Source organism: Oncorhynchus keta, chromosome 26, assembly GCF_023373465.1.
Source record: "Oncorhynchus keta strain PuntledgeMale-10-30-2019 chromosome 26, Oket_V2, whole genome shotgun sequence".
NCBI lineage: Eukaryota > Metazoa > Chordata > Actinopteri > Salmoniformes > Salmonidae > Oncorhynchus > Oncorhynchus keta.
Window position 1 is genome coordinate 30,332,828 of NC_068446.1, and position 23,067 is coordinate 30,355,894.

The 23,067-nt window shown below is 43.0% G+C and overlaps 1 protein-coding gene across 2 annotated transcripts; it reads right to left on the reverse strand.

Annotated features, from left to right (window-relative positions):
- Positions 1–7,696: 7,696 nt before the first annotated feature.
- Positions 7,697–19,613, reverse strand: LOC118359239 (elongation factor 2-like). Of its 2 annotated transcripts, XM_035737645.2 has the most exons (13): positions 19,453–19,613; positions 14,411–14,625; positions 14,122–14,303; positions 13,652–13,863; positions 13,265–13,443; positions 12,179–12,284; positions 11,628–11,880; positions 11,335–11,530; positions 10,774–11,140; positions 8,959–9,312; positions 8,591–8,773; positions 8,188–8,320; positions 7,697–8,047 (listed from the first exon to the last, which is right to left on the reverse strand). In XM_035737645.2, exons 1-13 carry the CDS (start codon positions 19,453–19,455, stop codon positions 7,854–7,856), a joined length of 2,577 nt encoding a protein of 858 aa, XP_035593538.1. In that variant the 5' UTR covers positions 19,456–19,613; the 3' UTR covers positions 7,697–7,853. The 2 variants fall into 2 exon arrangements, with proteins under 2 accessions (XP_035593538.1, XP_035593539.1); XM_035737646.2 differs by lacking the exons at positions 14,411–14,625; positions 19,453–19,613 and adding an exon at positions 13,962–14,011 and having other exon boundaries at positions 14,122–14,260.
- Between the last annotated feature and the right edge of the window lie 3,454 nt (positions 19,614–23,067).

The following is a 23,067-nucleotide window of genomic DNA, read 5'->3' on the forward strand; positions in this document are numbered from 1 at the left end:
AATTGGAACTCGCTAGCTCGCACTTGGCTCTGCCCACCTCCTTGCTTGTTCTGTCCACTATGACTCATTTATTCCCATTGGAAGCGACAGGCTGTGGTCTATCTTGGTTTAGTTATACAAATATTTGACTTCTTAGGGATAGGAGGCAGTATTTTCACATCCAGATGAAAAGCGTGCCCAAAGTAAACTGCCTGTTACTCAGGACCAGAAGCTAGGATATACATATAATTAGTAGATTTGGATAGAAACCACTCTGAAGTTTCTAAAACTGTTAGAATAATGTCTGTGAGTATAACATAACTGATTTGGCAGGCGAAACCCCGAGCATAATCCATCCAGGGGAATTGTTTTTGAGGTCATTGTGTTTTCCAATGGTTTTCAATGGGAATCCTGATTAATTAGGGCCCAAATTGCAGTTCTTATGGCTTCCACTAGATGTCAACAGTCTTTAGAAATTCGATGTTTTCAATGTTTTTCCTTTTGAGAAATGAAGGTGTGCTATTCATTCCATGTGTCACTCTTAAGGTCCCTACTATTTTGGTGCTCGTGAACAGGAACGCGCTCCATGTTGTTTTTATTCGGTATTAGAAACAGTTTATTCCGTCTTAAATTTGATAGATTATTTACATTTTAGGATACCTGAGGTCGGATTAGGAACGTTGTTTGAAATGTTTGGACCAAGTTTACAGGTCATTTATTAGATACTTTGTAGTCATGTTGGGCGAGTTGGAACCGGTGTAATTCTGAATCAAATGCGCCAAATAAATTTACAGTTTGGGGATATAAAGAAGGAAATTATCAAACAAAATGACCATTCATTGTGTCAATGAGACATTTGGGATTGCAAAAAGAAGATCTTCAAAGGTAAGGCATTTATTATATCGTTATTTCTGACTTGTGAATATTGATATTTCTGTAGTTTGAATTTGGCGCTCTGCAATTTCACTGGATGTTGTCAAATCTATCCCACTAAAGGGATTGGCACGTGAAGGGATCCCTAAGAGGTTATTAAATAGGTCACTCATTGCTTTAAGCCACACTTCTATGGAGTGAGATACCTGCCAAAAGGTTAGGATCGTAATAATATCCATACGTAAATAGGATTGCAAGAAAAGCCATGCATGAAACATGAAACATAAAGGTGAAGTTTCATCTGTGAACATACAAACTCCATGTTACAATTACAGACCATTTGCCTTTGCTGTTGTTCTGGGATTGATTTGCACTTTTCGCACCAAAGGACATTCATCTCTAGGAGACAGAATGCATCTCCTTCCTGAGCGTTATGACTTCTGCGTGGTCCCATGGTGTTTATACTTGTTCATCTGTTCAAACAATAGTAAACGTGGTACCTTCAGGTGATTGGAAATTGCTCCCAAGGATTAACCAGACTTGTGGAAGTCTACAATTTTTTGAAGTCTAGCTGATTTCTTTCGATTTTCCCATGATGTCAAGCAAAGAGGCACTGAGTTTAAGGTAGGCCTTGAAAATACATCCACGGGTACACCTCCAATTGACTCAAATGATGTCAATTAGCCTATCAGAAGCTTCTAAAGCAATGACATAATTTTCTGGAATTTTCCAAGCTGTTTCAAGGCACAGTCAACTTAGTGTATGTAAACTTCTGACCCACTAGAATTGTAATACAGTGAATTATATGTGAAATAATGTCTGTAAACAATTGTTGAAAAAATGACTTGTGTCATGCACAAAGTAGATGTCCTAACCGACTTGCCAACCCATAGTTTGTTAACAAGAAATTTGTGGAGTGGTTGAAAAATGAGTTTTAATGACTGCAACCTAGGTGTATGTAACCTTCCGACTTCAACTGTACATTCAATCTTTTGGCAGCTATCTGTCTCCATAGGAGCGTGCCAAATTTGACTGCAGCATGAGCGAGATTCCCAAAAGCTGGAGCGTCTTTCTCGCCCACTCCAGTAGCACTCACTTCACGAGCTCAGGGATGATTATGATTCATGACATGATGATTGTCTATCATGGACAGCAAAGGCATTTCTGAGTTTAAAATGTATTACGTAGTAATTTTCTCTATGATAAATTATATAAAACATAGTATTGCATGCCACTGTGACAAAGCTTATTCATATTGCACTCTAATAAGACTGCTTTCAAGAATAAGCACACGGAATCACATCTACTACCATCTGACTGTTTTCTAAAATGGGGTCACAAATGAGAAAATTCATAATTTGTCACATCCACCACAAATCCATGCGTTGCCAGTGCCAATTAAATAATTGAAGAGATAGATTTGTATTTACTTTTAAATAAACTGATAAGAACAAGCAATTTATGTCAAGCTTTTTCTCTCCATTTTGTAAATTCAAATTACTTCCTGAATTGACCCAAACTCATGTAGGTCTATTAAATTAACACATATAGGCCTCCATACACAAACAGTAATAGTATAAACCAAATTTACCAATAACAGCAAAAGCACTGTTGCATACCTGATAAAGCAACAAGGTATCTCTCCAATAGTTTCTGAATGGATCAAATTGAAGGTTGATTCACCAAGGTGTGTGTAAATGTCCATTGTCCTGTTTCTCTGCTTGTAGGGATATGACGCCCCTCCCCTTTCATAGGTAGGCCTGTCAAATGAGCGATTTCTGTCAGAAATGCTACGCAGCAATTGGGAGGTTGGAAGGAGCACAAACTGTATAAAACTGGTGAAAAGTGTATTTAATCCTCATATTGTGCTTGATTAGGACTTTAAATAAGACAAAAGCCAAGTAATAATCACTTGTATTTTCTCAGAAATTACAATGTGGAGAGAGGGGCTATGATCTATGAATCAGTCCAAAACCCAAGAGGTGAACCTTTGAATTGATTGCGACCAAGGTGGGTTTGATAAAATTGTTGGGAGACTATGCATAATTGGGGTGATATAAACATATAGCAACATGATTTTACAAGGATACTACCTCAAAAATATTTTATTTGTCAGGCCAAGTGATTGACCTGGTGTATTTTTTGGCACATGTCAAGGCTGGACTTGGGCTGATTTAAATGTGTAAAGGTGACCCATTGCAATCACCATTAGGTTAATCTAGGTCATTAACAGGCTCATCCATGATTGTTTACATTGCATTTAACACTGGAAGCAAACATTTAAAAAAGTGTTAACATTTGTCTTTACAAATGATATTCAACAAAACAGCAGTACATTAATTTGTTTTGGAATTAATATAACATGCAGGACCTCCACTTCACTGATCCTCAACACTGGGGCCCCAAAAGGGTGCGTGCTCAGCCCACTCCTGTACTCCCTGTTCATCCATGACTGCGTAGCCACACACACCTCCAACTCAATCATCAAGTTTGCAAATGACACAACCATAGTTGGCCTGATTACCAACAATGATGAGACAGCCTACAGGGAGGAGGTGAGGGCCCCGGTGGAGTGGTGCCAGGAAAATAACCTTTCCCTCAACGTCAACAAAATGAAGGAGTTGATCGTGGACTTCAGGAAAAAGCAGAGGGAGCACGTCCCTATCCACATTGACGGGACCGCAGTGGAGAAGGTGGAAAGTTCCTCAGCATACACATCACTAACGATCTGAAATGGTCCACCCACAGACAGTGTGGTGAAGGTGCAACAGCGCCTCTTCAACCTCAGGAGGCTGAAGAAATTTGTTTTGGCCCCCAAGACTCTCAAACTTTTACAGGTGCACAATTGAGAGCATCCCGCTGGGCTGTATCACCACCACCGCCATGTATTTCATGGCAATGATGGCAACTGCACCGCCCAGAAATGCAAGGCTCTACAGAGGGTGGTGCAGTCTGCCCAACGCATCACCGGGGGGGCACACTGCTTGCCCTCCAGGACACCTACAGCACCCGATGTGATAGGAAGGCCAAAAATATCATCAAGGACGTCAACCATCCAAGCCAAACTACACATATTTGGTTAGTAGAGACCCTGTTGAGTGTTTTCCACCCCACTTTAGCTGAGACAGGTAGAAAAGTTCTATATAAGCCAATAAGTATCCCATGTATTTCATGGCAATGAATGGAGTGGGTGGCGTAAGGAGTCACCAGTACTCTGTATTAAACCCGTTGCCCAGCAAAAGTGTATTTCTTTAAATATAGCCTACACAATAGCTTTCAACATACCATTCGTTCTCTTGGGTACGTTTTTGTGAGGATGAGTGTGGAGAATGCATAAAACTTTACATTTGCTAAACACTCGCACTCCCCCTACTGTATTACACCTCCCCAATCAGTCAACCTTCTTCCAGCCAGGATAATGCCAACAATAGACGAGACACAAAGCAACCATTTTACTTTATAACTATCAGCTAGCTATATTATAATCTTAATGTAGCTAACCAGAGATAAATTAAACTAATATTATGCTAGATATGTCAATTCTTTGTGGCTTTCTGGTTATCTAACAGCAGTAGCAAGACCTATTGACATCTGGGCTTGCGATCTACTGTACGTAGACAGATAAATATGCCAAAATTAACAGAGCATGTATTAACGTATCAAGATAAAATATTGGTTAGGCAAGTTTTTTTTCTCTCACCTCAGCTCAAATCATGTCTGCTATTGATTAAGAACTTTTGCGTCATTTTTTACATGGTTGTGCCATATTTCTCTGTATACTTTCCGTTGAAGCTTGCTTCGATGCATGCTTGAAAATATGTACAAACGGAGTACATGAGAAATGCCCTCTTGTGCTCCGTTTCGCATACTCCAATCCCTCAATTTGCGTGCCTCGAGCAGTAGTATGCATTTTGAAAAACACCCTGTATTATTGCTTTTAGACAACAGGTTACTATCATTACAAATGAAGATTTACCAAACCATACATTTTTCTACAAAACATGATGCTACAGTCACTGATTGTCTTGTGGCATTTTAGGCCTTCTCTGGCCGTTAGTTATACACTGCTCAAAAAAATAAAGGGAACACTAAAATAACACATCCTATCTGAATGAATTAAATATTCCTATTAAATACTTTTTTCTTTACATAGCTGAATGTGCTGACAACAGAAATTATCAATGGAAATCAAATTGATCAACCCATGGATGTCTGGATTTGGAGTCACACTCAAAATTAAAGTGGAAAACCACACTACAGGCTGATCCAACTTTGATGTAATGTCCTTAAAACAAGTCAAAATGAGGCTCAGTAGTGTGTGTGGCCTCCACATGCCTGTATTACCTCCCTACAACGCCTGGGCATGCTCCTGATGAGGTGGCGGATGGTCTCCTGAGGGATCTCCTCCCAGACCTGGACTAAAGCATCCGCCAACTCCCGAACAGTCTGTGGTGCAATGTGGCGTTGGTGGATGGAGCGAGACATGTCCCAGATGTGCTCAATTGGATTCAGGTCTGGGGAACGGGCGGGCCAGTCCATAGCATCAATGCCTTCCTCTTGAAGGAACTGCTGACACACTCCAGCCACATGAGGTCTAGCATTGTCTTGCATTAGGAGGAACCCAGGTCCAACCGCACCAGCATACGGTCTCACAAGGGGTCTGAGGATCTCATCTCGGTACCGAATGGCTGTCAGGCTACCTCTGGCGAGCACATGGAGGGCTGTGCGGCCCCCCAAAGAAATGCTACCCTACACCATGACTGACCCACCGCCAAACCGGTCATGCTGGAGGACGTTGCAGGCAGCAGAACATTCTCCACGGCGTCTCCAGACTGTCACATGTGCTCAGTGTGAAACTGCTTTCATCTGTGAAGAGCACAGGGCGCCAGTGGCGAATTTGCCAATCTTGGTGTTCCCTGGCAAATGCCAAACGTCCTGCACGGTGTTGGGCTGTAAGCACAACCCCCACCTGTGGACGTCAGGCACTCATACGACCCTCATGGAGTCTGTTTCTGACCGTTTGAGCAGACACATGCACATTTGTGGCCTGCTGGAGGTCATTTTGCAGGGCTCCTCCTTGCACAAAGGCGGAGGTAGCGGTCCTACTGCTGGGTTGTTGCCCTCCCCCACGTCTCCTGATGTACTGGCCAGTCTCCTGGTAGCGCCTCCATGCTCTGGACACTACGCTGACAGACACCGCAAACCTTCTTGCCACAGCTCGCATTGATGTGCCATCCTGGATGAGCTGCACTACCTGAGCCACTTGTGGGTTGTAGACTCAGTCTCATGCTACCACTAGTGAAAGCACCACCAGCATTCAAAAGTGACCAAAACGTCAGTCAGGAAGCATAGGAACTGAGAAGGTCTGTGGTCCCTACCTGCAGAACCACTCCTTTATTGGGGGTGTCTTGCTAATTGCCTATAATTTCCACCTGTTGTCTATTCCATTTGCACAACAGCATGTGACATTGTCAGTGTTGCTTCCTAAGTGGACAGTTTGATTTCACAGAAGTGTAATTGACTTGGAGTTACATTGTGTTGTTTAAGTGTTCCCTTTATTTTTTTGAGCAGTCTATTCATATTGACTGCCATGTAAAACAACTAAAGCACTGGTTGATCATTCCAGAACCTTGGTTTAGGGGGAAGCTGGTTTAGGGGGAAACAGAGCATGTCTATGCATAGGAAAATAAAAACATTTATATATAGGACAAAACAGACACCACAGAGACCTAAGACAACACATGATAGAAAAACCACATGCAAATATGGTACAAATATTGGGCAGACAACAGCACAAAGGCAAGGTAGAGACAATACATCACGCATAGCAACTGTCGAGTGTCCATGATTGAGATGTCAAGCTGCATGAGGCAAATGGGCACACCCAGATACTAACTTGTTTTCTGATCCACACTTACCTTTTTTAAAATAAAGGAATCTGAATGACAGATGCATATCGATATTCCCAGTCATGTGAAATCCATAGATTAAGGACTAATTCATTTATTTAAAGTTGACCGATATTATAAGAACTATAACTCAGCAAAATATTTCATTGTATGTTGCTTTTATATTTTTGTTCAGTGTAGTATACCAAACATTTAGGAACGTCTTCCTAATTTTGAGTTGTGCACCCCACACCTTCAGAACACTCAATTATCAGGGAATGACTACAAGATGTGGAAAGCTTTCCACAGGGATGCTGGCCCATGTGGACTAACACTTCCAGTTGTCAAGTTGGCTGATGTCCTTTAGATGGTGGACCATTCTTGATACACACGTAACTTATGGAAAAACCCAGCAGCGCTGCAATTCTTGATAAACCAGTGCACCTGGAATTACCACACTCCTTTCAAAGGCAGTTATATATTTTGTCTTACCCATATCTCAAGACTTAAAATCATTATTTAACTAGTCTTCTCCCCATTCATCTACTCCAATTATTTAACCAGGCAAGTCAGTTAAGAACAAATTCTTATTTACAATGACGGCCTACCCTGGCAAATTGTGCACAGCACTATGGGACTCCCAATCACGGCCGGTTGTGATACAGCCTGGAATGGAACCAGGGTCTGTATTCACGCCTCTAGCACTGAGATGCAGTGCCTTAGACCGCTGCGCCACTTGGGAGCAACGGATTGAAGTCGATTATTAAGTGACATCAATAAGGGATCATACTTTTCACCTGGTCAGAGCCATGGAAAGAGTGGGTGTCCTTCATGTTTTGTATACTCAAGTGTATGAAATGTGTATATATTGATCCACATGTGTTACCGATAATCGCAACGGCAGTCCGCACACAAATGTCCGGTCCTACAACCCTCTCCAAAGAATGTCGAACCAGTTTATATTTTCCATTTTTATTTCATTTATGTTTACAATTCTTCCTAATTGTTTATCTTGATAAGGTATTTTCTTTCCTTATGGAAAATGTTTGTGCCCATGGTGATCTGTACAGTTCTGGTCTGTGTTGGGGTGGGGGGGAATGAGAGGGTAGCCTTTTACAATTTGTCCAGGTAGTTATCCAATGCAGGAATTCCCTCCTTGAGCCCCTTGCGTTTACGTGTGTCAGCCACAATCTGGGAAATCTTGGTGGATGCGTCCTGGGGATCTCCCTGGAGGATCTGCCAGTGGTCAAACACACACTGGGGGAAGGCCTGGCCACCGGTGTTGGAACGCAGGTCTGCTGTGAAACCTTGAGAAAGAACACAGGTATTAGCATATATCAAATGTGTTTTATACAATACACATTTACTACAACTCAGGGAATTGTCTAGCCCTGATAAGTGCATATCAGATAAGGGAAAAGTGGATTGCACTTGGTGGGTCACTCACCGAAGGACTCGTTGACAGGCAGGTAAGCCTTGACGATGAACATGGGGGTCCCCATGACCTGGGACTCCTCGAAAACGTGACCGCGCTTCCTGTTCAGCACACCATAGATGCCTCCCACCACCTGCTCAGGACACTGCAGGGAGAGGGGGAAACAAGGTTAACACCATTGAATTCGATGGTTAACGCCAACCTGTCCAAGAAAGCTATGCTGTTCAAGGATGTAGCATTTTTCTAGTCAACATCCATTATCCTGGAGATGAGCTCATTTCTAGTCAAGTATCGTATTGTGTTTTATGGATTTAGCCATCACTTGTTCAGTGTGGTACATGATTTCACATGAGACATAGTCCTTGTTGAAACCAAACATTTAATGAAACATTTTAAATGTCAATTGTAGGCATACCTGAATCTCCACCAGGTAGACAGGCTCCATGAGTCTTGGCTGAGCTGTAAGCTGGCATGCATACAGCACTCTGCGGGCTGTGGGAATGATCTGACCACCACCCCGGTGGATAGCATCTGTGTGGAGGGTCACATCGTGGACGTCAAAGCGGACAGCACGCATATTCTCCTCGCACAGGGCACCCTGGAAACAAAATATTAATGTTTAAGTTATTGATACAAGCGCTTCAGTTTGCGTGACAAATCTACATTCTCAGAATACTACCCGTGGCGTATTGCCCAAAACAGAATTGCGCCTCTGAATGATGGTATGCTTGTTTTAAAGTGACGAACAAAGTAGGAAAAACTACATCCATGAGTCTTGCTTACCTCCTTGACAGCCCACTGGAAGCCAGCCACCACGCTGTCCTTGATCTCGTTCAGGTACTGGACTCCCTTGGTCACGTCCATCAGCAGGTTGGGGCCGGTACCGTCGGGGCCGAAGCACCAGATCTTACGGGCCTCAGACACATCCCACTCGTACTTGTCGGCCAGGAAACGGGCACGGACCTTCAGTTCCTGTCTGGCACTGACGTCACCCTTTTCGATGTCCTCAGCCAGGCCGTCGGGGAAGGGACGGGCTTTCATGTACAGACGGTTGTGTTTGTTGGGGGACTTGGACAGGCACATCTGGTCAGACTCCTCAGACACAGTCTCCCTGTAGGAAACCACCGGGTCGGATTTCTATGTGGGAGAGTGGAGGGGGTGTTTAATTATTAAATACGTCAGGATTAGGATAACACTGCCTGTAACGTAACACCATTGTAAACTCAGCAAAAAAAGAAACGTCCTCTCACTGTCAACAGCGTTTATTTTCAGCAAACGTGTAAATATTTGTATGAATATATAATTCAACAACTGACAAACTGAACAAGTTCCACAGACATGACTAACAAATGGAATAATCAAGTCAAAACAGTGAGTATCTGGTGTGGCCACCAGCTGCATTAAGTACTGCAGTGCATCTCCTCCTCATGGACTGCACCATATTTGCCAGTTCTTGCCGTGAGATGTTACCCCACTCTTCCACCAAGGCACCTGCAAGTTCCCGGACATTTCTGGGTGGGGGGGGTGGCCCTAGCCCTCACCCTCCGATCCAACAGGTCCCAGACGTGTTCAATGGGATTGAGATCCGGGCTCTTCGCTGGCCATGGCAGAACACTGACATTTCTGCCTTGCAGGATCACGCACAGAACAAGCAGTATGGCTGGCGGCAAGGAGGTAGTCTTCCCTGTAATGCACAGTGTTGAGATTGCCTGCAATGACAACAAGCTCAGTCCAATGATGTGACACTGCCCCAGACCATGACGGACCCTCCACCTCCAAATCGATCCCGCTCCAGAGTACAGGCCTCTGTGTAACGCTCATTCCTTCAGAGATAAATGTGAATCCGATCATCATGCCCGGTGAGACAAAACCTCGACTCGTCAGTGAAGAGCACTTTTTGCCAGACCTGTCTGGTCCAGCGACGGTGGGTTTGTGCCCATAGGCGACGTCTGGGTAGGACCTGCCTTTACAAGCCCTCAGTCCAGCCTCTCTCAGCCGATTGCGGACAGTCGGAGCACTGATGGAGGGATTGTGCGTTCCTGGTGTAACTCGGGCAGTTGTTGCCATCCTGTACCTGTCCCGCAGGTATGATGTTCAGATGTACCGATCCTGTGCAGATGTTACATGTCTGCCACTGCCAGGACGATCAGCTGTCCATCCAGTCTCCCTGTAGCGCTGTCTTAGGCTCTCACAGTACAGACATCGCAATTTATTGCCCTGGCCACATCTGCAGTCCTCATGCCTCCTTGCAGCAAGGCTAAGGCATGTTCATGTAGATGAGCAGGGACCCTGGGTCAGTAGAAAGGCCTCTTTAGTGTCCTAATTTTTCCTCACCGTGACCTTAATTGCCTACCGTCTAAGCTGGTAGTGTCTTAACGACCGTTCCACAGTTGCATGTTCATTAAATGTTTATGGTTTGTTGAACAAGCATGGGAAAGTGTTTCACCCCTTTACAATGAAGATCTGTGAAGTTATTTGGATCATTAAAAATTATCTTTGAAAGACAGGGTCCTGAAAAGGGACATTTCTTTTTTTGCTGAGTGTAGAAGGGATCATGTGAAAGCCCTACATGTAACAAGGCATGGAGGACTAGTGTACCTTCAGTGGAATGCAGGCATGGTCCTCCTCCAGATCCTTGAGGCAGATCTCCAGATGCAGCTCACCGGCTCCAGCGATAATGTGCTCTCCAGACTCCTCGATGATACATTGCACCATGGGGTCAGACTTGGCTAGACGCTTCAGGCCCTCCACCAGCTTAGGTAGGTCAGCAGGGTTCTTGGCCTCCACAGCCACTCTCACCACAGGGCTGACGCTGAATTTCATCACCCTCATGTTGTGGGCCTGCTCGAAGGTAGTGATGGTCCCGGTCTTCACCAGGTACTGGTCTACTCCAACCAGACCAACAATGTTGCCGCATGGCACGTCCTCGATGGGCTCAATGTAACGTCCCATCATCAGAATGGTCCTAATGAGGAACAGGGGAGAGTCAGTCAACTGTTCCAACACTGGGCAAGAGCTTATACAGCATTTAAAAATGTGCTACTCCCATGCATGCGCCTTGTGCTTACTGGATGGTCACAGATTTACATGGTTTTCATGGATTGCGAGAGACAAATGACAAAGTATGGTCATTAAAGTGTAGCGTTCCAGAGTACAAACCTCTGAATTGGTTTGAGGTAGAGGTCCTCTTTCTTTCCAGGGGTGAAGTTTGGTCCCATAATGCGCACCTTTTGGCCGGAAGACACGCAGCCAGAGAAGACTCGGCCAAAGGCGTAGAAGCGACCCTTGTCGGTGGTGGGCACCATCTTGGAGATGTACATCATCAAGGGAGCCTTGGGGTCACAGTTCTTGATACCTTAGAGGAGACAGTTGGGTTAACAGACCGGTATATGGTACTATCCATGTTTCCAGATTAGTGAAGATGAAGGAAAGAAGAGCGGTTGTACTCTTACCCATGGCAGCTTCATCGTCACCAGGTCCTTCATAGAGCAGCTCACAACGGTACTTCTGGGCCGTAACGGGGGAGGGCAGGTGGATGGTGATCATCTGGAGCAGGGCCTCTCCGGCTGGCAGCCAGCGACGCATCACAGCCTTCAGCAGGGGCTTGCCCTCCTTCTCCTTGTCCTCATTGTCCAGCTTGATGTCCAGCTTCTCTATCAACTTGGCAGTCTCCTCCTTCTTGAAGTTCATGATGGCATCAAACACCTATAGCAGAAACAGCAGTTAAGCGTAAAATGGGTGGACCATACAATAAAATACAGATGGCTCATATGGGGAGAGGTAACTATAGAATTGCCTTTGCGATGCGTCAGACTGCAGTTCAACATCACTGGACAATCAGGTCAAAGTGAAGAATGTATGAAGTCATCATTCATAGGCATGAAACGCTACAAGGCACAATACGAAATGCACTTTCCTGGTCAGATCTTATCGGTACATGGCTAGTATGTATCCCCTCACCTGACCTAATGCTAAACATTGTTAAAGTCATGTCTCCACTCACCTTGAAGATGGGGTCTAGGACGAGCTGAGAAAAGGTACGGGGGAGCTTCTTTCCATCAGGTCCGTTGGCAGACTTGCTGAACTTGCCAGTGGCTGGGTCGAAAAACCTGACGGGGGAAAAAAATATCACCATTTAACCTCACCAGGATAGGGGGAAGCATTCTGAATTTTGGATGAAAAGCGTGCCCAAAGTAAACTGCCTGCCAGTCAGGTCCAGAAGCTAGGACATGCATATAATTGGTAGATTTGGATAGAACACGCTTAAAGTTTCCAAAACTGTTAAAATAATGTCTTAGTATTACATAACAGATATGGCAGGCGAAAACCTGAGAAAACTCCATCCAGGAAGTGCTATTATTTTGAAACGTCTCTTTTCCATTGAAAGCCTAAGCACCATACAAAGACTTATGACGCAGTTCACGATCTCTATGCCTTCCACAACATGTGGGCCCGTCTTTATGGATTGTTTCAGGCTTTAACTCTGAAAAATTGGGGATACACAGCACTTTCAATGAGTGGACAATTGAAATTTCCAGACACGAGTCCAGCGCGTGACCGGGAGCGAGCCTTTGTTTCTCCTTTTCTATCGACGAAGCTTTAGTCCGGTCGAAATATGATAGATTATTCATGACAAAAACAACACGAGGATTGATTAAACAGCTTTTGACATGTTTCTACAAACTTATGGTACTTTATTGATTTTTCATCTGTCTGTTGTGACCGCTCTTTGTTCCAATGCATTACTGAACAAAATATAAAGAGGGACTTTATCGAACAAAACAAACATTTGTGTAACATGGAGTCTTCGGAGTGCAACCATATGAAGATCAAAGATAAGTGATACATTTTAACACTATTTCTGACTTGTTACTCCTCTTGTCTGCTAACTGTTTGTAATGATTTGTCTGCTGGGCGCTGTTCTCAGATAATCGCATGGTTTGCTTTCGCCGTAAAGTCTTTTTGAAATCTGACAGTGGTTGGATTAACAACAAGTTCATCTTTAAACCCATGTATAACACTTGCATGTTTCATACATTTTTATAATGAGTATTTGTTTTTGAATTTGGCACACTGCAATTTCCCTCACCTTTCACCCCACAGCTTCTTCATCATGTCCTCCACCTTCTTGCAGCGCTCTGCAGGTCCTAGTTGTGCATCACCCTTGGCAGCAAACTTCATCACGTACATTTCAGCAAACTGCTTCAGGGTGAAGGCCCATCCGTGGAGTCCTGACCCAAAGCCAACAGTTCCAATGACCGGGTCAATCTGTAAGAGAATAGTTATTACTACTAGGGCAGGGTTGATACCAAGCCAAGAAACTAGAACTCCATTTCCAGAGAAACACTTTCAATAGTCATGTAAACAGCAGTTTTGTCATTAGGTGCAAAACAGAACTGGAACAATGCCACAATTTCACAGGTGAATTGTCAACAATTTCTGACAAGGCATTGTACAGCCAACATAAGTAACTTACCATGATAGCGCCCATGGGACCACTCTCATCCTCTCCGTAAGTGGCAATGATCACGTTGACATTCTCCACGATGCGCTGGAAGGTCTGGAACAGATCTTCTGGCTCCAGCTGCAGCTCCAGCAGGGCCCGGTCCATCTTGTTCATCATCAGCACGGGCTTGATACGCTCAGCAATGGCCTGCCTGAGCACGGTCTCTGTCTGCACACACACACCTGGGCAGGGACGGACAAGAGCAGATAGTGAGCTAAGAAAATGTTGAGAACAAATGGATTGGTTTGTTGACTGACTCCTACTCCTTTTTATAAAATACCTCGTAATCATGGAACCTAGCATCAATATGACATCCTGTATGACAGATGTCTGAAAATAAAGAAATACTTGTTCACAAAAAGTATAGAACATGCCATCATTTTTTACAGAAATGAAAGCATGATCGTGTCCGACATAACTAGGGCGCAAGTCGTCCTTACCTGACACGCAGTCCACAACAACCAGGGCTCCATCAGTGACACGGAGAGCGGCTGTGACCTCAGAGGAGAAGTCAACGTGGCCTGGAGAGTCAATCAGGTTGATGAGAAACCCAACGCCATCTTTGCACTGCTTGATGAAGGCCATGTCATTCTCAGAGAGTTCGTAGTACATGGAGATGGCACTGCAGTGGAAGAAAGTGTTAGTCCACTCAACTGCCAGCCAAAACCTCTCCTACTTCTGCCTAGTCAGAAGAAATGTTAATAGGCAATCGGCCAGGGGGACACTCACGTTGACTTGATGGTAATGCAGCGCTCCTGCTCGTCCTTTCGTGTGTCGGTGAAACGGGTCTCTCCAGCACGGGATCCTGCGATGATACCAGCCTTCGACACTAGTGAGTCTGTCAGGGTGGACTTACCATGGTCGACGTGCGCAATCACAGACATGTTACGGATGTTGGACTTCTTGTCCATGATGGCACGGATTTGGTCTACGGTAAAGTTCACCTACAGAGAGGGGGGGGGGGAGTATTAATGTAGAGCTGTGATGATAAACTGAAAATTAGACGTCAATCATACCGATCACTTACCACAGGCATTTTGCTAACGTCGCTCATTGAGACAAGTAGACTATACTTGGGAAATGTGAAGTTTGAAATGAAATAAGTTTGCTAATACATTTGATGGCTACAACCTAGGGCCGGGCTATATAAAATGATTTCAAATGTACGTTTTACGCAATGTTCCAAATGCCTGTATCACAAAAGTCAAAGGTTCATTTCTATCTCTGTTTTCTCGTCCCCTTTAACAAGCAGTTTCAACACACTATTTACATTTCAGGTTTGATCCAACATAAAAATCAGTCATATGGACACCAAAATAGTATTTTACTGTAATAGAGATATTAAACCTTTGTAACAATACCCTTTTAATGTCTCAACTCCCAAAATGTTGATCAGAGCTGACCCTACTAAGAGAGGAGTATCATTGGACAGGATTGTGGAAAATATATGCTGTTTCTGCTGCATGCAGCAGGCCTACCGTAATAGGCCTGGTAGTTGAGTAGTGCACACTGTGTTGTGAAAGAGTTATGAAAATGCAATGGCGTGTAATATTTTACTGAATAACTGCCTGAACTTCGTCGGGCTAGGGGGCAGTATTTGGAAGTTTGGATGACTGAGGTGCCCAAAGTAAACTGCCTGGTACTCAGGCCCAGAAGCTAGGATATCTATATAATTGGTAGTATTGGATAGAAAACATTCTAAAGTTACCAAACTGTTAATATAATGTCTGAGTATAACAGAACTGATATGGCAGGCGAAAACCCAAGGAGAACGGAATATATACATTTTTTGGAGCTCACTCATTGAAATGGCTGTCTATGGGAATATCAACAGAATACCTCCCAGATTTCAGTTCCTAGGGCTGCCAGTAGATGTCAGTCTTTAGAAAGAGTTTCCAGGTAGTTTTTTGAAAAAATGAGCCAGAATTTGTAGGTTTTCTATGTGGCTCCCATTTTGGCTGTAGTGTTGTGGCGTGCGTGGATGACAGTTCGCACGTAGTTATTTATCTCCGGTAATGAACATACTATTCTCAGTCTTAAATTTGATGGTTCATTTACATATCAGGGTACCTGTGGAACGATTTGAAATGTTGTTTGACTTGTTTGGACGAAGTCTATTGGTAACTTTCAGGATTCATTTGTATGCATTTTGAACAAAGGAAACCAGTGGATTACTGAGTCAAGCGTGCCAACTAAACTGACTTTTTTGGGATATAATGGACTTTATCAAACAAAAGGACAGTTTGTTATGTAGCTGAGACCCTTGGGATTGCAAACAGGAAGAGCTTCAAAGGTAAGTGATTTATTTTATCGCCATTTCTGACTTTCGTGACGCCTCTGCTTGTTTGGAAAATGTTTAATGCTATTGTATGCGGGGTGCCGTCTTAAAATAATCGCATGGTATGCCTTCGTCGTAAAGCCTTTTTGAAATCTGACAAAGTGGCTGGATTAACAAGAAGTTAAGCTTTTAAACGATGTAAGACACTTGTATTTTCATGAATGTTTAAAACCTCTTGGCTCTACCCATCACGGAGCGTTGTCATCAACTACATTAATTAGCATAACGCAACGGACAAAAAAATCTTTCCTAGAACATATTCATGAAATACAGCGAAACACAGTTTAGCCGTTTGTTAATCACCTTGTCATCTCAGATTTTGAAATTATGCTTTACAGCCAAAGCAAGACAAGCATTTGTGTAAGTTTATCGATAGCCTAGCATAGCATTATGCCTAGCTAGCAGCAGGCAACCTGGTAACGAAAATCAGAAAAGCAATCAAATGAAATAGTTTACCCTTGAAGAGCTTCGGATGTTTTCACTCACGAGACACCTAGTTAGATAGCAAATGTTCCCCTTTTCCCAGAATGTATTTTTGTAGCCGAAATAACTCAGTTAGTTCTTCACGTTTAGCTGAGAATTCGACCGGAAATTGCGGTCACGACAACACCAAAAAATATTCCAAATTAGCTCCATAATATCGACAGAAACATGGCAAACGTGGTTTATAATCAACCCTCAAGGTGTTTTTCAAATATCTATTCGATAATATATAAACCGGGACAGCTGTGTTTTCAGTAAGACCGGGAGGAAAAATAGCTACCCCTGTCTATTACGCAAGAATTACTCTTGAGAGCCCTCAGCCGGACACTTACGCAATGTAGTCCCTTACACTCATTCTTCAACATAAAGGCTCGAAACTACGTCGAAATGCCGTAGACACCCTGGGGAATACGTAGAAAAAGGAATCTGGTTGATAACCCATTCACTGCTCAATAGGGACGCAGAGCTTTCAAAACACGAGTCACTTCCTGATTTGATTTCTCAGGCCTTCGCCTGCCTGCGATATCAGTTCAGAAAAGCTAGTCAACACAGCTAACAATCACTTCAAACAAGCTGGAAAGAGTGCAAACTAGCACTTAATTTCATTTGATGTTTTTACATTTAGTTGTATATTTCCATAAAAATGATGACAGCTGATTCGTGATTTCGACTGGCTGACACGTTCATTACTATGGGACACCCGGAGATCAAATTTTAATATTGCAACAGGTTTATACAAATTTCCGCAGATGAAAACAATGTTAGTCCAAAAGAAATGTGAGAATGTCTACATGCTTTTTATAGTGGAGATCATGTTTATAAATTGCCTGGCTGGGCTGATATGGAACAGTAAATAGGCCTTTTTAAAGTCATTGATTTAGCAGGTGGTAACTTGTGGAATAGACACCGGCTGCAAGGTGGTTTTAACCAATCAGCATTCAGGATTAGACCCACCCATTGTATAAACCCATTATGCAGGGAGGTCTAACAAAAGATATGAGAATGGCTGATTCTGCATGGCTATAAACCGTTGAATGCAGTACCATTAGAACAGATATGACGCACTGAAAACTGATGCACTGGGGCCTGGGCATGCAGACAGTAACGAGTATACTTGCTGGTTAGCTGACAGAGCTTTATTGGCCAACTTCACGCTTTAAATCATTCAATGCTAGGCAACCAAAAACAGTAAACTGCCGTAAATGGTGCATACATGTTGGCAAGGTGCACCGGGTGGAAAATTTGACTAGCCATCAAAAAAAATTGGCTCTCGAGTGTGCTACTAAGTTAATTAAGCAATTATGCCTGAGGTGGTGTGGTATATGGCCAATATACCACAGCTATGGGCTGTTTGTTATGCATGACAAAACGCAGTGTGCCTGGACACAGCCCATGGCCGTGGTATATTGGCCATATCACAAACCCGAGGTAACCAACATAATTAGACCAGTAAAAATAAATGTTTAGTCATCCATGGTATTCTGTCTGATATACAGTGGTGTAAAGTACCTAAGTAAAAATGCTTTAAAGAACTATTTAAGTCGTTTTTGGGGGCATCTGTACTTTACCATTTATATTTTGGACTACTTTAACTTCACTACATTCCTAAAGTAAACTATGTACTTTTTACTCCATACATTTTACCTGACAGCATAAAGTACTAGTCACAATTTGAATGCTTAGCAGTACAGGAAAAAGTCCAAATTCATACACGTATCAAGATAATGTGCCTGGTCATCCCTACTGCCTCAGATCTGGTGGACTCACTAAACAGAAATGCTGCCTTTATAAATTGTGTGTGTGAGTGTTGAGTGTGCCCCTGGTTTGCTAAATATAAGCACATTTTTGTATAGCGTTTACTTTCCCTCAAGTATGACAATTTAGTATTTCTTCCACCACTGCACTTAGGTACATTCAAAATCTGATACCTTTAGACTTTCTCATGTAGTATTTTATTGGGTTAATTTCACTTTAGTAATTTTATATAAGGTATCTTTACTTTCACACAAGTATCACAATTGAGTACCCCACCCAATCTGTTGATATACCGCGTCTGTCAGCCAATCAGCATTCAGGGCTCGACGATCCAGTTTATACCTTAGAAATCTACGTAACCGGTGAACGATCAAAATTAGGCCTCGATGCAATCGGTAGAAAAATATAAACGTCGGCTTATTACACCTGGCTGCCATTTAATACCACCAAGTAGCGGGATAGCGAGTCGTATAGACAAAACACCAGCTGTTTCTGAATAGTAAACCGAACAGATTTAAACTCGAGAGCATAGCCATTAAGGGTAGACCGTCATTGTAAATAAGAATGTGTTCTTAAACTGACTTGCCTAGTTAAATAAAGGTTATAAAAAAACAAGACATGAATCATTGCCAAGAGACGACACGACGCTTTGACAGCGCAGCCTGAATAGGCCACGTATACACACAGCTAGCTTTTATGACATGCCGGCATCCTGAACACAGGTTAATAAACGAACGCTTGGTCAGTTAACAAGCAAACCTCGGACAAACACTTTGTAAACATAACACATACAGCGTTAGCTCTTGACGTTTGCGTCACTGGATATGGGACCAATACTAGAAGTGCAAGACATGAGAATCGACCGCTATGGGATCAAAGCCACTGACCGGCACTTCAACACTTAGATTCATGCTAGAACCTCATTTTAAAGGACGTTACAGATAAAGGTGGCCTCTGGCATGGGGCATCATCAAACAGGGGGAAAACTGGCATAGTTGGGACCATTTGGGTGTCTGCACTACTGTGCAGAAAGAGGTCTGTTCACACAAATTGGGTGCCATTTTGTTCAAAGCCCAAGTAACCACATACCATCGATCTCCTTAGTGTCAAGACATTTTACACTTTAATGTTATGACTAAAGTAGCAGAACACATGATTATACTATTCCCAAAACGAAAATACTTATTCAACTCACCATTTTGACGGATGGTTAAGGATTCGCTTCGTGGAAAAAGAGTCACGAAATTTTACACTGCCCACCTCGAGGGCATAAGCAGGGAAGAGAGTGTTTACGTCAACAGGCACGGTTTTATACTGCTCATGCTGCGTAAGGACGTCTTGACGCACAGTCTACTGAGACAGAGACGTGCGTTGTTTTGGCATTTTGTGACAGAAGAAACAAACACTTTCTCTGATGACCATGTGTAGCATTTTACACTGGTGGGCAATGGCCTACAAACATTGACGTATAATTATACTTCTACGAAATTAGGCTGAATTAACGTCAAACAGTCATCGCTAGAGGGTTCCTTACGCGCCACACCCAGGTACAACAATAGACGTTTCACTACACACCTTCCCTCGCCCTACCTGACTAGCCCAACCAGCCGTTTATGACGTGAAACGAATAACAGTGCCATCTGACGGATGGTTGGTCTACGACCTGACCTGACCTTGTAGTCAGAACTTCAGAAATGGTTGAACTACAGTTACTTTAGCAATATATAATTGAGTAGTTCGGCAGTATCTTATAGGTGTAGTGGAATCTCAAGTATGTTTATCCATGTAAATTATACCCAAAGAAAATATTCTTCTATTTGTTTTGACCTCAATCACAAACAAAAATATTTAGATTGGATTTTAAATCAAATATCTTTCCCATTCATTTTGCATTGAGGCCAGCATGTTAGGGTAGCTCTAATGCAGATAAAATGGAAGCGATAGATTAGAGTACACAATTTGAATTTGATTAAATATCCCATGTAAAGTGAAAGCTATGGAAAAATGTCGTAGATTTAATTCGAACAATGTCTTGTTATTATTGCACTCCCACTGTCAAGGTCTGCCAGTTGTCACGTTAATTGGTCAAGTCATCCAGCAGGTGGTGCCTCTTTGCTGAGTTCAGACCTCATTCTGCATCACAAGCGAGTTCCAACTACATTCAAACTCTCAACCTGAAGTGCCATACAACAGTGTGTGAAAGCTATGGAAAAATGGCGTTGCTTTAATTCAAACAATGTCTTGTTAATATTGCACTCCCACAGTGAAGGTCGGCCAGTTGCCACGTCACTTGTTCAAGTCATCCAGCAGGTGGTGCCTCTGTGCTGAGTTCAGACCTCCTGCATCACTAGTGAGTTCCAACTACATTCTAACGCTCAACCTGAAGTGCCATAAAACACTGGTGTTACCTTAAGGTATTATCTAAAGATAGTACAGTAAAACATAGATTTATACAACAGAATGTCCTGTTCCATACCCAAAAGGCCATTATAGGGCAAAAGGTCACGTGCCATTGTTAGAGCTGTTTAAGGAGCTTGACATACAATACCAGTCAAACGTTTGGACACACCTACTTATTCAAGGGTTTTTCTTTATTTTTTAAATATTTTCTACATTGTAGAATACTAGTGAAGACATCAACACTATGAAATAAAACATATGGAATCATGCAAAAAAAAGTGTTAAACAAATCAAAATAGATTTTATATTTGAGATTCTTCAAAGTGTCCACCCTTTGCCTTGATAACAGCTTTGCACACTCTTGGCATTCTCTCAATCAGTTTCATGAGGTAGTCACCTGGAATGCATTTCAATTAATAGGTGTGCCTTGTTAAAAATTCATTTGTAAAATGTATTTCCTTCTTAATGTGTTTGAGCCAATCAGTCGTGTTGTGACAAGGCAGGGTTGGTATACAGAAGATAGGTAAAATACCAAGTCCATATTATGGCAAGAACAGCTCAGAAAAGCAAAGAGAAATGAGAGTCCATCATTATTTTAAGACATGAAGGTCAGTCCATCTGGAAAATTTCAAGAACTTTGAAAGTTTCTTCAATTGCAGTCAGAAAAACCATCAAGGGCTATTATGTAACTGGCTTTCATGAGGACCGCCACAGAAAAGGAAGACCCAGAGTTACCTATGCTGCAGAGGGTAAGTTCATTAGAGTTACCAGCCTCAGAAATCAGGAATTAACTGCATCTCAGATTGCAGCCCAAGTAAATGCTACACAGTTCAAGTAACAGACATAAACTGTTCAGAGGAGACTGCATGAATCAGGCCTCCGTGGTTGAATTGCTGCAAAGAAACCACTACTAAAGGACACTAATAATAAGAAGAGACTTGCTTAGTCCAAGAAACAAGAGCAATGGACATTAGACCGGTGGAAATCTGTCCCATGGTCTGATGAGTCCAAATTTGAGATTTTTGGTTCCAACCGCCGTGTCTTTGTGAGACGCAGAGTTGGTAAACGGATGATCTCCGCATGTGTGGTTCCCACCGTGAAGCATGGAGGATGAGGTGTGATGGTGTGGGGGTGCTTTGCTGGTGACACTGTCAGTGATTTATGTAGAATTCAAGGCACACTTAACCAGCATGGCTACCCCATCATTCTGCAGAGATTCGCTATCCCATCCGGTTTGCGCTTAGTTGGACTATTATTTGTTTTTCAACAGGACAATGACCCAAAACAAACCTCCAGGCTGTGTAAGGGCTATTTGACCAAGAAGGAGAGGGATAAAGTGCTGCATCAAATGACTTGGCCTCCACAGTCACCCGACCTCAACCCAATTGGTTTGGGATGAGTTGCAAGGCAGAATGAAGGAAAAGCAGCCAACAAGTGCTCAGCATATGTGGGAACTCCTTCAAGATTGTTGAAAAAGTATTCCAGGTGACTACCTCATTAAGCTGGTTGAGAGAATGCCAAGAGTGTGCAAAGCTGTCATCAAGGCAAATATATATTTGAAATTGTTTAACACCTTTTTGGTTATTACATGATTCCATATCTGTTTTTTCACGGTTTCACTCTTATTCTATAATGTAAAAAAATGTTTATTTTATTTTAAAACAGCCTAAATCCAGACAAACTTTTGAATACTTTTAGATTTACTTTCACTGAGATGGAGACATCTGGTCAATATGATGAGGCGTGCATCACGCTGATATTCAAAACATTGTATGTGATTGAAATTCCACATTGTGTATTGGACAAGACGCAGGCCTCCTAACTCTCCCTAGAATTTCTAAGCAAACAGCTGGAGGCAGGGCTTTCTCCTATAGAGCTCCATTTTTATGGAATTGTCTGCCAACTCATGTGAGAGACGCAGACTCGGTCTCAACTTTTAAGTCTTTATTGAAGACTAATCTCTTCAGTAGGTCCTATGATTGAGTGTAGTCTGGCCCAGGAGTGTGAAGGTGAACGGAAAGGCACTGGAGTAACGAACTGCCCTTGCTGTCTCTGCCTGGCCGGTTCCCACCTCTCCACTGGTATTCTCTGCCTCTAACCCTGTTTCAGGGGCTGAGTCACTGGCTTACTGGTGCTCTTCCATGCCGTCCCTAGGAGGGGTGCGTCACTTGGGTGGGTTGAGTCACTGACGTGATCTTCCTGTTTGACATTTACTCCTGAGGTGCTGACCTGTTGCACCCTCGACAACCACTGTGATTATTATTATTTGACCCTGCTGGTCATCTATGAACATTTTAACATCTTGACCATGTTCTGTTGTAATCTCCACCTGGGACAGCCAGAAGAAGACTGGCCACCCCTCATAGCCTGGTTCCTCTTTAGGTTCCTTCTGGCCTTTCTAGGGAGTTTT